We start from the raw sequence: 14,809 nt of genomic DNA, 5'->3' as shown, positions 1-14,809 counted from the left end.
AAGATAAAAGCAACAATCCACAAAAGACCAGAAAAACCATTACAATACACACTATACAGTGATCACTCGCTATATCACACTTCGACTTTCGCGGCTTCACTCCATCACGGATTTTAAATGTAAGCATATCTAAATATATATCACGGATTTTTCGGTGGTTCGCGGATTTCTGCGGACAATGGGTCTTTCAATTTATGGTACATGCTTCCTCAGTTTGTTTGCCCAGTTGATTTCATACAAGGGACTCTATTGGCGGGTGGCTGAGAAGCTACGCAATCACTGCATGTATTACATATTAAATAAAACTCCTCAATGATATACAATATGCTTCCTGCGCAACACAGGAACATATGTTGGTGTAAAAGTATAACAAAACAACGGGCAGATGGGGAGTGTCTGATGATTGCATATAGCACCGAAGTTACTGCTCTTTACCATTCTTTCCTCTGCATTTCCTGGAGTACAAAAGAAACAGCATACAGCAACATGCAGGGGACTGGCAGGGACACTCAATAAAACTGAATAAAAAGAAAAGCAAGTGACGGTGAGATATGAAGAAGGCAGCTTCGCCAGCGTTTGTGTGTCAGAACCTTTGGGGGTTATGCATTAGTATGCATCATGGTACACTGCAGAGCTATAGCGCGTCTTTATGTGAAAACAGCCGTGTCAGATGGGGTTGTATGGATTGATTCTGAACGCGACTGAGAGAATGAAAAGTGAATTAAAAAAAAAAAAAGCTAACCTTTACAAGGATCATAAATTGCACCGGCTGTTACAGACTGAAATCCAATGTATGCTTTTACTCAAAAATAGTAAGACTAAGAGCAGTTTACTTCTCAAAACGGACTGGTGCAGGATTGAACTCGCGACCTTTTGATTCTCAGGCAGGAACTGATTCTAATGCACCACGGAGGCAGTTACAATAAATGGATGTCAATGTTGCATGTTAAGGCGGCTTTTTGTTTCTGCGGTTATGTTTTTGAATAAAAGCGCAATTGTTGTGTTATATTTGTATCTTTTGTGAAAATGTTTCTTTGATGTTTGGACTTCAGGCTTCATACATTATATAGTTTATGCCTACATTTTGTCATCTACTAGTAGAATATAAAAAACGTTTCTGTTTTAACATTGTGTTTACACAGATTACTGTAGAAACGGAACAGACATGAAATGCGTGTGTTCCAAATAACGATCTATTATTTCCACTCTAAAACTCCACTTCACTCCCAGATACTCAATCAAGGCATGAGCTGAGAGAAGTTCGTGCACGTTCTAAATTGGTGGGGGGATGGAATAGCCGGCTGCTCCTAGCTTCTCTTTATTAGCACATTTAGAGGACACTGGCGGAGAGGTGTGAAGTGATTTAAGAAGCAATTTAAGGTGGGACGGAATTACGAGTTTTTTCGTAGGCTCTGGTAATTCGAGTGTTAAAAAGGATAATGTGGCAAAATGCGGCACAGCTTGCAGCTTTCTTTGTTACAATTACTTAGAGTCACTAAACATACAGCTGAGGCTGCAGTAACAGTGATTTTAATTGCACATGGTGCCAGACCAGTCCACACCAGCTTCAGCTTTGCTGTTAATGCAATTGGTGCATGCTGGCAAAATTACCTTAGAGCCTGACTGAGCTTCATTCTGGAAAATGTTATCATACAATACAATTTATTTTTGTATAGCCCAAAATCACACAAGAAGTGCTGCAATGGGCTTTAATAGGCCCTGCCTCTTTACAGACCCCAGCCTTGACTCTCTAAGAAGACAAGGAATAACTCCCAGAAAAACCCTTGTAAGGAAAAAAATGGAAGAAAACTTGGGAAAGGCAGTTCAAAGAGAGACCCCTTTCCAGGTAGGTTGGGCGTGCAGTGGGTGCCAAAAGAAGGGGGTCAATACAATACAATACAGAGAGCAAATCCTCAATGCAGTATAAAAATAAAAACAGTAGATGATATCACATAATATGATTTAGATTTGTTTAGAGTCCGGGAGACCTCATCCATCAAGCTGCCTCCCCCATTTGGCCATTACACAGCTAAAACAGCGCCGGGCCAGCCAATCTGACAAAAGGAGCACTCTTTCCCACGTTTCCTGCGATCCTCCATCAGGTATGACTTTACCTTAGGCAGGCAAAACAACTTGGCAGGTGGGCCGTGGCACCAAGTGCCACATTTAAATACCAAGAGGAGAAACAGAATAGGTGAGGGTTAGTATCCATTTATAACTATCATGTTACTTATGTTTTAGTGCTAATGACTGACAACAGAGGTGCAGTCTGTACAGTTAACCAGCAGCTCTAGTCAGGATATGCTAAACTGAAGTAGTGAGTCTTCAGCCGGGATTTAAAAGCGGAGACCGATGGGGCATCTTATAGTAGCACCACTGTACTAATTCCCTTCATAATTTTAAACACTTCAATCATGTCACCTCTTAATCTTCTTTTGCTTAAACTGTAAAGGCCCAGCTCTTTTAATCTTTCCTCATAATTCAACCCCTGTAGACCTGGAATCAGCCTAGTCGCTCTTCTCTGGACCTTTTCTAGTGCTGCTATGTCCTTTTGTAGCCTGGAGACCAAAACTGCACACAGTACTCAAGATGAGGCCTCACCAGTGCATTATAAAGGTTGAGCATAACCTCCTTGGACTTGTACTCCACAGATCGTATATATAACCTAACATTCTGTTAGCCTTCTTAATGGCTTCTGAACACTGTTTGAAGTTGATAGCTTGGAGTCCACTATGACTCCTAAATCCTTCTCATAAGGTGTACTCTCGATTTTTCGACCGCCCATTGTGTATTCAAACCTAATATTTTTACTTCCTATGTGTAATACTTTACATTTACTGACATTAAATTTCATCTGCCACAAATCTGCCCAAGCCTGTATGCTATCCAAGTCCTTCTGTAATGATATAACGGATTCCAAATTATCTGCTAATCCACCTATCTTGGTATCATCTGCAAACTTAACCAGCTTGTTACTTATATTCCTATCTAAATCATTTATATATATTAAAAATAGCAGCGCCCTAGCACTGACCCCTGTGGAACACCACTCTTAACATCAGCCAGTTCTGATGAGGTTCCTCGCACCATCACCCTCTGCTTCCTGTGTCTGAGCCAATTCTGCACCCATCTAAAAACATCACCCTGAATTCCCACTTCTTTTAACTTGATGCCCAACCTCTCATGTGGCACCTTATCAAATGCTTTCTGAAAGTCCAGATAAATAATATCATAAGCTCCACTTTGATCGTATCCTTTGTTGCCTCCTCATAGAATTCCAACATGTTAGTAAAACACGACCTCCCCTTCTGAACCCATGCTGACTGTTCAGAATAACTCCTGTCCTTGTCATGTGTTGCTCAATCTTATCCTTAATAATGGCACGCCATTGCACAGTTTAGGGGCCCTCATAAATCATTACTGATTTTTACGAAATATTTTTCATTATTTTTTTTTGTATATTATAGCCTTTATTAAAAAAAACTGCATTATTTTTCTAATTTTCAGAATGGAGTCATCAGAGGAACTTATTTGGCAATGGAAATCATGAAACAACAAAAAGAGGGTGGTGTTATTGTCAATACTGCATCCCTTGCAGGTAAATGGAGTTTTAGTAATTAAACACTAGTGAAAACATGTCTATCATATGGGATCCTTAAACTTTTTCAGTAAAAATATATGCAACGTTTTACTAATTTTTGCGTTGCTTTCAGCATTTAGAGAAGTGCTCTTTTGACCATATAAAACCAACCTTCCAGCTAAGCCAGTATTTGAGATACTAATAATTAAGTATGCAAAAAATGTTGTGAAACAGACTAGTGTGTATGTTACAAAAGTACATTTTTCTCCATTGCCTATGACAAAGTCATGTTGATGGTGTGAATCCTGTGTCTTTGGTTTGAATCCAGTGTTCTGTTGCTGCCTATGTGGAACTTACATAGTCTCTCTGTGTTCTCCTTTCACATCTCCAAAGATGTGCACATTAGGTTAATTGGCGAGGAGGGGTAGGTGTGTGCTTGAGTAGACACTGCAAAGACAGGTGCCCTTCTAGAGTGGTAATCTGCCTTTAGCCGTATGCTGGCAAATTGCCTTCAATGCCCTGTAAACATGAATTTAGAAAGCTGGAGAATTTGTCATGTTATGCTATGCAATAGACCAAGTTATTTCCTAGCAGTGTTTTTTAAATACACATATTCATTGAGGCATTTTTTTGTCCAGTTGTATGATCCCAACAGCAATATGTGCAGAATAGGAAGAAGCCATGGCCTTATGCCAAAGCTTGTAGGGACTTGGCCATGAAGACTCGAACCTGTAATTTCTGCCAAAGGGGCTTCTACAAAGTACTCAATTAAGCATCTGCATGCTTATATGAATGAAAGAGTTAAGTTTTTGATTTTTAATTAATTTGCAAACTTTTCCAAAAACATTGACTTTATGGGTTATTGTGATCTGATGAGTAAAATGGTAAGTATATCCTTCTAAAATTAATTCTTCACAATAAAGTGTGCAGAAATTTGATGGGTCTTCATTCTTTATGTATCCACTGTGTGTATATTAGGTACTATAAAGAAACCCTAAAATTTACATCTTGCCAGAAGAGGGGCTTGAGTTGACTCAAAAGCTTGCATATTGTAATCGTTTCAGTTGACTTGACTTCTCATTACATCCATAGTGGCTAACAAGGTACAACACCCTAGTCCTAAAGAAATAACACATAAAAAGAAAATAAAGACATGATTATGTTTTAGCTACAACTCTAGGCTGACGAAAACAGGCAGGAACAACCAGGCATTTCTAAGGCCATCTGGGACCCTGGGAGTGACTCCCACCAGGTACTCAGAAGCTGTCAAATTTTTAGGTTTAAATAGGCCATTGCTCCTTTGGTCCTGGAGACCTTGGAGTTGAGAGGAAGTGGCAGACAAGAGCTATGCTTCTGGCAAAAAAGATGTTGATGGAAAGATGGAAAGTGGTATTTAGGAAAGTGAGCAGGGTATTACAGTTATATAGGAAGGGCAAAGGCCATCGTTATTTTTTATTTCTTTGGTATTGCATGCAATTATGATAAATATCAAATGGATAGCATAATAAATATCCATATATATAAGATATAGCGGGTTGGACAATGGATGGATGGAGATATATATATATATATATCTTCTTGGGTTTGTAAGAGTTGTGCTACTTACAAATCATGAAAATTATTCTTTCAAATATTCTTTCTACAAGGTTTGGAACCACTTACATTGATGCCAGTGTACTCGGCTACCAAACATGGAATTATTGGATTCACTCGGGCCATGGCAGTAAGTGATCAAGATTTTAAGTTATAAAGTTCTTTTATACATAGTATCCTTCTATTGATGATATGGTGCAATAGGTCTTGGAGTAATGTTTTGTCTAAGGTCTTGTGTTGCTCATTGCATTTCTGAGCAGATCAGGAGCTAGTATTTCAGCGGTGGTCCAACAATATTATTTCTTATGTCTTCAGCCTTACCCCGAAAGCTGCTAGAAACCCCACAAGCTGTGAAACAAAACCAATCCGGATATAAAAAAGGAGACGCAAGGTCAATACAAGCACTCACATACACTAGCTTCATTTTAGCATCACCAAATCCCCAAACCTGCATACAGTCATATGAATAAGTTTGGGAACCCCTCTTAATTCTTTGGATTTTTGTTTATCATTGGCTGAGCTTTCAAAGTAGTAACTTCCTTTTAATATATGACATGCCTTATGGAAACAGTAGTATTTCAGCAGTGACATTAAGTTTATTGGATTAACAGAAAATATGCAATATGCATCATAACAAAATTAGATAGGTGCATAAATTTGGGCACCCCAATAGAGATATTACATCAGTACTTAGTTGAGCCTCATTTTGCTCCTTTGAGCCTCTAGACGCCTCCTATAGCCTTTGATGAGTGTCTGGATTCTGGATGGAGGTATTTTTGACCATTCCTCCATACAAAATCTCTCCAGTTCAGTTAAATTTGATGTCTGCTGAGCATGGACAACCTGCTTCAAATCATCCCATAGATTTTCGATGATATTCAAGTCAGGGAAATGTGACGGCCATTCCAGAACATTGTACTTCTCCCTCTGCATGAATGCCTTTATAGATTTCAAACTGTGTTTTGGGTCATTGTCTTGTTGGAATATCCAACCCCTGCATAACTTCAACTTTGTGACTGATGCTAGACCATTATCCTGAAGAATTTGTTGATATTGGGTTGAATTCATCCGGCCCTCGACTTTAACAAGGGCCCCAGTCCCTGAACTAGCCACACAGCCCCACAGCATGATGGAATCTCCACCAAATTTGACAGTAGGTAACAGGTGTTTTTCTTGGAATGCGGTGTTCTTCCGCCATGTAAAGCGCTTTTTGTTATGACCAAATAAGTAAATTTTTGTCTCATCAGTCCAAAGCACTTTGTTCCAAAATTAATCTGGCTTGTCTAAATGAGCATTTGCATACAACAAGCGACTCTGTTTGTGGCGTGAATACAGAAAGGGCTTCTTTCTCATCACCCTGCCAGATGTTCTTTGTGCAAATTGCGCTGAATTGTAGAATGATGTACAGATATACCATCTGCAGCAAGATGTTCTTGCATGTCTTTGGAGGTGATCTGTGAGTTGTCTGTAGCCATTCTCACAATCCTGTGCATATGCCACTCCTGTATTTTTCTTGGCCTGCCAGACCTGCTGGGTTTAACAGCAACTGTGCCTGTGGCCTTCCATTTCCTGATTCCATTCCTTACAGTTGAAACTGACAGTTTAAACCTCTGAGATAGCTTTTTGTAGCCTTCCCCTAAACCATGATACTGAACAATCTTTGTTTTCAGATCTTATGAGAGTCGCTTTGAGAATCCCATGCTGTCGCTCTTCAGAGGAGAGTCAAAGGAAAGCACAACTTGCAATTGACCACCTTAAATACCTTTTCTTATGATTGGACACACTTGTCTATGAAGTTCAAGGCTTAACGAGCTAATCAAACCAATTTGGTGTTGCAAGTAATCAGTATTGAGCAGTTACATGCATTCAAATCAGCAAAATTACAAGTGTACCCAAATTTTTGCAGTTTTTTCACATTTGATTTAATTTCATACAACTAAATACTGCTTCACTAAAAATCTTTGTTTGGAAAACACCCCAGTACTCAGATGGTCCTAGGAAATGAAAGTAGAGTAAATTATTTTGCAGGCAGAGAGGGGTTCCCAAACTTTTTCATATGACTGTATCTTTGGAAGGAAACTGTAGCACACTGTGGAACCCACCAGAAAAGCATGCAGTCACCAGGCAGGGAACACCAGGGACATGACTCCCTGCGAGACAGCAGTACTACCACTCCGCCACTGTTTCATCCCCATGTGTGTAATTATTAACAGTATTCATTATTTAAATGAAATTAACCATTTATCTGTAAAATGTAATATACATACTTTAATGCATTTCATCATGAAAGTGATATCAAGTATAAATCTTAGGATTCTAAATGTGCAGAGAGTTGGAACATCATACATTTAATGTGTTCCGTGTGGTGATCTATTGCTGTTTGCCGCTGCTGTCAGGTCAGGAGGAAGACACAGGGAAAAAAAGACGGCATCAAAGATGGTATGTGAGACTTTTAAAATTTATCGTGTCATTACGATTGGGAATATGCAACACTTGAATATAAAAGCACCACAAATGCATTTGTATGTCAGTATTTTGCTTCACCACATCGAACCATTCATCAAACATCGCAGCGCGCATATCGATCCCGTGGGATCTGCCTAGTGGCTTTCTGTCACACGTAGATAGTAAACAGAGACTCTGACGTCACATTCCGACTTTTATCACACTGCACACCCTGACTTTCTGCTGGTACTGCAACTTGCGCACGTGTCGCGTTAATTTATGAGGAACTGCTCATAGGACGCATCATATGAACGCTGGGCACACGTGGCAGCCAAGATGTGTGGGCGTACACGTTCTGAGCGTGAAGTATAAATGAGCCATAAGAACCATTGTGTTAAACATTTTTTTAACTTAATAGCATCAAGTGAATATGACAATAGCACTCCGCCTTTTCCATTCAGCATCATTTGCACCTGTCTCTGCACTGCGCCTCACTTAAATGTTAGTATTTGTGTACAATTAAAGGATGAGACTCCACAGAAAGAAATGGTAAAAGAAAGTACAGTGTTTAAAGCTATGGAAAAATAAAATGTCTGAATTGTCTTTAAAATGTAAATACTGTATCATGCTAAATCTAATTTCTGAAAGCAAAATGAAAAAAGGACAGCTAATTAAACAATTAAATCAAATACAGTGGTGTGAAAACTATTTGCCCCTTCCTGATTTCTTATTCTTTTGCATGTTTGTCACACAAAATGTTTCTGATCATCAAACACATTTAACCATTAGTCAAATATAACACAAGTAAACACAAAATGCAGTTTTTAAATGATGGTTTTATTATTTAGGAGAAAAATCCAAACCTACATGGCCCTGTGTGAAAAAGTAATTTGAACCTAATAACTGGTTGGGCCACCCTTAACAGCAATAACTGCAATAAATAACTTGCAATGAGTCTTTTATCTGGAGGAATTTTGGCCCACTCATCTTTGCAGAATTGTTGTAATTCAGCTTTATTTGAGGGTTTTCTAGATGAACCGCTTTTTAAGGTCATGCCATAGCATCTCAATTGGATTCAGGTCAGGACTTTGACTAGGCTCCAAAGTCTTCATTTTGTTTTTCTTCAGCCATTCAGAGGTGGATTTGCTGGTGTGTTTTGGGTCATTGTCCTGTTGCAGCACCCAAGATCGCTTCAGCTTGAGTTCGAACAGATATTCTCCTTCAGGATTTTTGGTAGACAGTAGAATTCATGGTTCCATCTATCACAGCAAGCCTTCCAGGTCCTGAAGCAGCAAAACAACCCCAGACTATCACACTACCACCACCATATTTTACTGTTGGTATGAACTGAAATGCTGTGTTCCTTTTACGCCAGATGTAACGGGCATTTGCCTTCCAAAAGTTCAACTTTTGTCTCATCAGTCCACAAGGTATTTTCCCAAAAGTCTTGGCAATCATTGAGATGTAGCAAAATTGAGACGAGCCCTAATGTTCTTTTGCTTAACAACTTGAAATCTGCCATGCAGGCCGCTTTTGCCCAGTCTCCCTGTGAACACTGACCTTAATTGAGGCAAGTGAGGCCTGCAGTTCACGTTGTCCTGGGGTCTTTGTGACCTCTCGGATGAGTCGCCTCTACTTGGGGTAAGCCACTCCTGGGAAGGTTCACCACTGTTCCATGTTTTTGCCATTTGTAGATAATGGCTCTCACATCCCAAAGCTTTAGAAATGGCTTTATAACCTTTACCAGACTGATAGATCTCAATTACTTCTGTTCTCATTTGTTCCTGAATTTCTTTGGATCTTGGCATGATGTCTAGCTTTTGAGGTGCTTTTGGTCTACTTCTCTGTGTCAGGCAGCTCCTATTTAAGTGATTTCTTGATTGAAACAGGTGTGGCAGTAATCAGGCCTGGGGTGGCTTGAAATTGAACTCAGGTGTGATACACCACAGTTAGGTTATTTTTAGGGGACTTTTTCACACATTTTTTTCTCCCTAAATAATAAAACCATAAGTTAAAAAGCATGTTGTGTTTACTTGTGTTATATTTGACTAATGGTTAAATGTGTTTGATGATCAGAAACATTTTGTGTGACAAACATGCAAAAGAATAAGAAATCAGGAAGGGGCAAATAGTTTTTCACACCACACATGTGACTCAATGTTTGGCGAAACTGATTGGAATATAAAACCCCACAGCCATAGCAGTACCTCAGGACTGAACTTGTGAACCCTGTTGTAGAATATGCCAGTGAGAATACAGTATATCACCACACGAACATACTATAGTACAAAAAATCTTCTTTGGTCAGTTGTAAAATGTCATTAGGATACACTTAAGTGAGCAAACTGTACAGAAAACAGTGAAATAACACAAAAAAATTGAACAAACAGAGCTAAGAACGTAAAACTGGCAAAAATACAAAAAAATTGTTAAATTCTTATTAATATAACTCTCACATCTCTGCTCTTTTCTAAATGCAGAAAAAGACCAGCTAACAATTAGATCAATTAGAGGTGAAATAACTCAATGGATGTGAAAGTAGTTAGACCAAAAACCAGCAGCCACAGAGGGACCCCAGGACTTGGTTTGTAAATAACTGTATTAAATACTTCTGTATAACAAAACCTTAACAAAAAGGTTTTGTTCAGTTAATGCACAAATTGATTATTTTAAGTCATATGTGATGTTGAATTAAAGCAATGTTAAAAACCAAGCCAACCTGGCATAAACAGAAAACAGAGAGAGCCTAAATGATGTTTGAACTAATGAATCTCATAAGAAAGGTGCAGCTCCCCAAAGTGATATAAGCATAGCATGGGTTTTAAAAGAGGAAGGTAACTGAGAAGACTAGCGCTGACTACTCTGTGGTATGCAGTTTCAATGGTGCCTGCAGAGGTTGATTGAGCAAGGACAGAGCAAGATTACATTAAGCCCCACACTGAAAGAATTACTTAGTGGTCTAACATACAACAGACTAGTTATTCTATTTTACTATTCGTTAATAGTTATTTTTCATTTTGTAATTGTTAGGTACAACTCAATTGGGTATACTTTAAAAATGTTACAGTGTGTTTAAGAAGCAACTGAAAACCCATCTGTTCTGTGAATATCTGTGTGATTGAAGAAAAAAAAATTTGCTCTGTGATTGTTCATATTTTTGGTCAATTTGTTGTTACATTAACATTTGATAAAGTAATCAAACTTAATCTAGGGCGGCACGGTGGCGCAGTGGTAGCACTGCTGCCTCGCAGTTAGGAGACCCGGGTTCGCTTCCCGGGTCCTTCCTGCGTGGAGTTTGCATGTTCTCCCGTGTCTCGCGTGGGTTTCCTCCGGGCGCTCGGTTTCCTCCCACAATCCAAAGACATGCAGGTTAGGTGGATTGGCAATTCTAAATTGGCCCTAGTGTGTGCTTGGTGTGTTTGTGTGTGTCCTGCGGTGGGTTGGCACCCTGCCCAGGATTGGTTCCTGCCTTGTGCCCTGTGTTGCCTGGGATTGGCTCCAGCAGACCCCCGTGACCCTGTATTTGGATTCAGCGGGTTAGACAATGGATGGATGGATGGATGTTAATCTATCATTGTACATTTATTAATCATTATATGTTTCCACTTGTGGCAATGAACTTACATTACCTGTCCTACTTCACTTGCTGTACAAACAGGCCCTAGCCTAATGTTACTTGATTATGTTTACCGCTTTTGTAAGTCACTTTGGATAAAAGCATCTGACAAACAAATAAATATAAATGTTTAAGAAAACTGAAAAACAATTCGTTACTGACCCTTCTCTCTTAAAAACACACCAGTCAATGGCATTTCTACATTACTTGAATTGGAATGCTGAGTATAAAAACTTTAGAGCTACCACAAGCCTATTTAAGCTACTTTTTTAACTACACAGCATTGTAAAGTACTATTAAAAAGTATTCATTTAAAATATGGTACTAACATGTAATTCTGTTCTGTTATCACTGTTAGTTTTAAATATGACTCAGTCACAAAAATATAAACAAAAATGTGATAACTACTCTTGGATGAAGTAACTAAACATAATGTGAAATGCTCCAACTTTTGTATCAATTAACCTTAGCCACCAAACACCTGCGTGCCTTATTTTCTAAATTGTTCTAAAGTGTTATCATTACATTTTCATATTATAGTATTTGGTATTAAATGTCTACTATTTTGAAAGAAATCTTAATATCCAATTTCTATTACAGCAATTTATTGTTAAAAACTAAGCTATTCTGGCGTATACTGTACAGCTGGTTTACTGACTAAGACATTGGACAGTTACAGTAAATATTTAGTTGCTGGTTCAATTCCTACCTCTGCCTCACAGTGTAATTTTGTCAAGTCGTTTCCTGTGCTCCTTGTTAGACATCCTGACAAAGTTTTTGGTTAAATATACAATAATAACAAAAACTAAAATGTTCTAGCCCTTGTAGTGCATCCAGTAATACATTCCTTGGGCTAGACCAGTCATAATCCTGAAATATACTCACAGTGATTACAAACTAATTCAGAATTCCATGTTGTATGAAAGTAATAAGTTATGTTTTGGTTTTGTTTTTCTAGAAGGCTTCCACCATTTGCAAATCTGGGGTACGGCTTAATGCCTTGTGTCCTGCATTTGTACAGACCAATTTGATGGACAATGTAATAGATAATGATCAACTGGCTGGAGTAGTGAAGTCTATGACACTCGATATCATGAAAAGAATTGGTCCACTAAAGTGAGTTGCTTACATTTTTTTTCTTTGAATTATATAGGCTTACAATTAATGGTGTGTTTAGAGGATAGTTAAGTAATCACAAGACCCTCTCAGAAGAGACCTAATGATAAAAGACAGTCCTCCCTCCATCTTGGAGGACTGCCCTACCCACCAGTGACCCAGTGAGTGAGTTCAGATGGTGGTTCAATGCTTGCCAGAGTAGCTTACCTCAACAGAAATGATATAGTGTCTTGTAATAGCAGTAGGAAAGGAGAGATGAATTAACAGAGAACATCAAAATCATACATGGCAACAAAATATGGAAAGGAGTTTAATGTTTTGATACTGATGCCTCAAGCAAAAGTACAATATGACAGCAAGAAAAAAAATGAAGCCTCCTACTAGTGCAGGTTTGTAGCAGTCATCTGCCTTTATTCAAAATAGTTCAGCCACCAGCTTTAGTCTCCAGCTCATATCTCTTGTGCATGGGTTCTTACTATTTATATTGCAATGAGCTCTAGGACCTGAGCTCAGAAGGACATGATCCTCAGCGGGTGGCGGACTGTCTGAAAGGGCAGGAATATCTGGAGAACCCAGTTATAAAGCAGCAGTTAAGGGAGGTGCACAGCACTTAAAGAGCACTTTGGTCAGACGACTCTCCTGGCTTTTGAAGCCCTTCAGCTCAAATGTGTCACCGGTGATGAGGCCTGGATTGGACCCTGCACTTGGGTCGGTTCGCAGAGAACCAGGGGAATAGTGTGGCATACAGGTTGCCACTGACCCCAGGTGAATCGGAGTCGGGCGGCCTTTTTTAGTGCCACTCATCAGCAATCAGTGGTAACAAGCTAATTCCATTTTTCCACTTCTATTAAAGGTCAATGGTAGCTGCTATTATCATAAGGATAATTTGGAAGAAATCTTTGAAATGAATTGCAAGCACTTATGCTACTCGGAATAAATTGCTACCTGAACACATTATGGAAGGCAACACAAGAAAGTTTGCACTGTGTCTGCCCTATGAAAAACCAAGTACAAAGTGTAAATTTACAGTACAGTGTACTTCCATGGTTAGTGCATGCTACTAATGACAACAGGCTTTTTGGGCCAGTTCCATCCGGCATCCATTATTCTTATATGCACATGAAGGGCCACCCATTCGTCTGAGCTGTCAGACAACACATACACACACACACACACACATAAACCACATGAATACAACTATTTTCTTTTGCATCATGCAAACGAGAATATGTACAAGAACCCTTTGCATCCTGACAAGGCAAGACAGCGACTCAAGGTGGGGTTTCACTACAGAGGCAGGAAGGTTTTTCAGTCTACATTATTAAGAATCCCATAGTCCACTTCTGTTTATATAACTGCAGATACCATGGAAATTCAGTGTCTGAACTGAGGTACTCTCTGTTAACGAAGAAGACCTGATAGGCAAGATATGTTGGATCTTTATTTCTGGTTTCAAGGTGCCTCTTTCATTTTTCTCTAGATATTCCTGTTTATACATACTGCAAACCCACTTCCTGGTCCACAGTTAAACATGCAGGATGTGATATGCCATGATCTTCAATTTGAACAACTTCAATTGGTCACCTGGGTCTAATGAAGCACCGTCCGTTAACAGAGAGTACTTCAGTTCAGACACTGAATCTCCATGGTAAAAAAAATGGATTGCTCTGCACTATTACCTTGAATGATTATGGATTTCTCTTTTTGTTTAGTGTTTCAGAGGTGGCTGAAGCCTTCCTGCAACTGGTAACAGACGAAAGCAAAAATGGAGCTGTTATGAAAATAGAAAAGCAAGGAGGAGCAAATTATGTACAATTTCAACTTAATACTGAGCTTAAAATAGCCCCTTAATAAACTCAATGAACCCCTGTTAATGCAATCTTGTTGATAGAAAAGGCAACTTTTCAAATTTGTAAAAAAAAAAAAATATATTGTTAATTGCTAAGAACTAACAATGACTTTTGCTTTATATATATATATATATATATATATATATATATATATATATACTGTATATACACATACTCACACAAACAAGCAGAATACGTTAGCTATGAAGTTCCATTTGCATACAGAAAAAAGACACATAGTTTATAAATGAACTTGCTATTAAAATTTTAAACTCTTTATTATAAAATACTAGCATATTACCCAGTAGCTTCGCTCACTGAGTGGAAGTGAAAAATTTGTGGCTGTCATGAGGCAACGGCATTAATGTCATCTGAACAACACATCCCACGTGATTCAAATGTAACCCTCTGTGCTTGGCAGTACTCACACATGATGTCAATTTCTCCTATTGTAACTTCTGGATGTAGGCAATAATCTTTTTCAATGTTATAATTGAATCCCTCCACATACAGACCCTGACGCCTGTGTGACATGGTAGCCTGTGAATACTGCATCCGTCGAATTCGATACTGTTCAGTACGTTGTTCGGGTGATTGTGAGGCCCTCAA

The 14,809-nt window shown here is 38.8% G+C and overlaps 1 protein-coding gene across 2 annotated transcripts in view; it reads left to right on the top strand.

The window, feature by feature from the left end:
• Positions 1-14,226, top strand: part of LOC120542225 (15-hydroxyprostaglandin dehydrogenase [NAD(+)]-like) — a 44,885-nt gene extending 30,659 nt beyond the window's left edge. The window contains exons 4-7 of one of the 2 annotated variants that reach the window (XM_039774529.1): positions 3,508-3,598; positions 5,227-5,303; positions 12,193-12,350; positions 14,063-14,226. In XM_039774529.1, the coding sequence (XP_039630463.1) occupies positions 3,508-3,598; positions 5,227-5,303; positions 12,193-12,350; positions 14,063-14,201 (465 nt within the window). In that variant the 3' untranslated portion in view covers positions 14,202-14,226. Of the gene's footprint in view, positions 1-3,507; positions 3,599-5,226; positions 5,304-12,192; positions 12,351-13,830; positions 14,031-14,062 lie in introns of those variants that run through there. The other variant, XM_039774530.1, reaches the window with a different exon arrangement.
• The last annotated feature ends 583 nt before the right edge of the window (positions 14,227-14,809 follow it).

This window comes from Polypterus senegalus, chromosome 13, assembly GCF_016835505.1.
Source record: "Polypterus senegalus isolate Bchr_013 chromosome 13, ASM1683550v1, whole genome shotgun sequence".
Lineage (NCBI taxonomy): Eukaryota > Metazoa > Chordata > Cladistia > Polypteriformes > Polypteridae > Polypterus > Polypterus senegalus.
The sequence above is the reverse complement of the archived record's forward strand: the minus strand, read 5'-3'. Positions and strand labels throughout refer to the sequence as shown.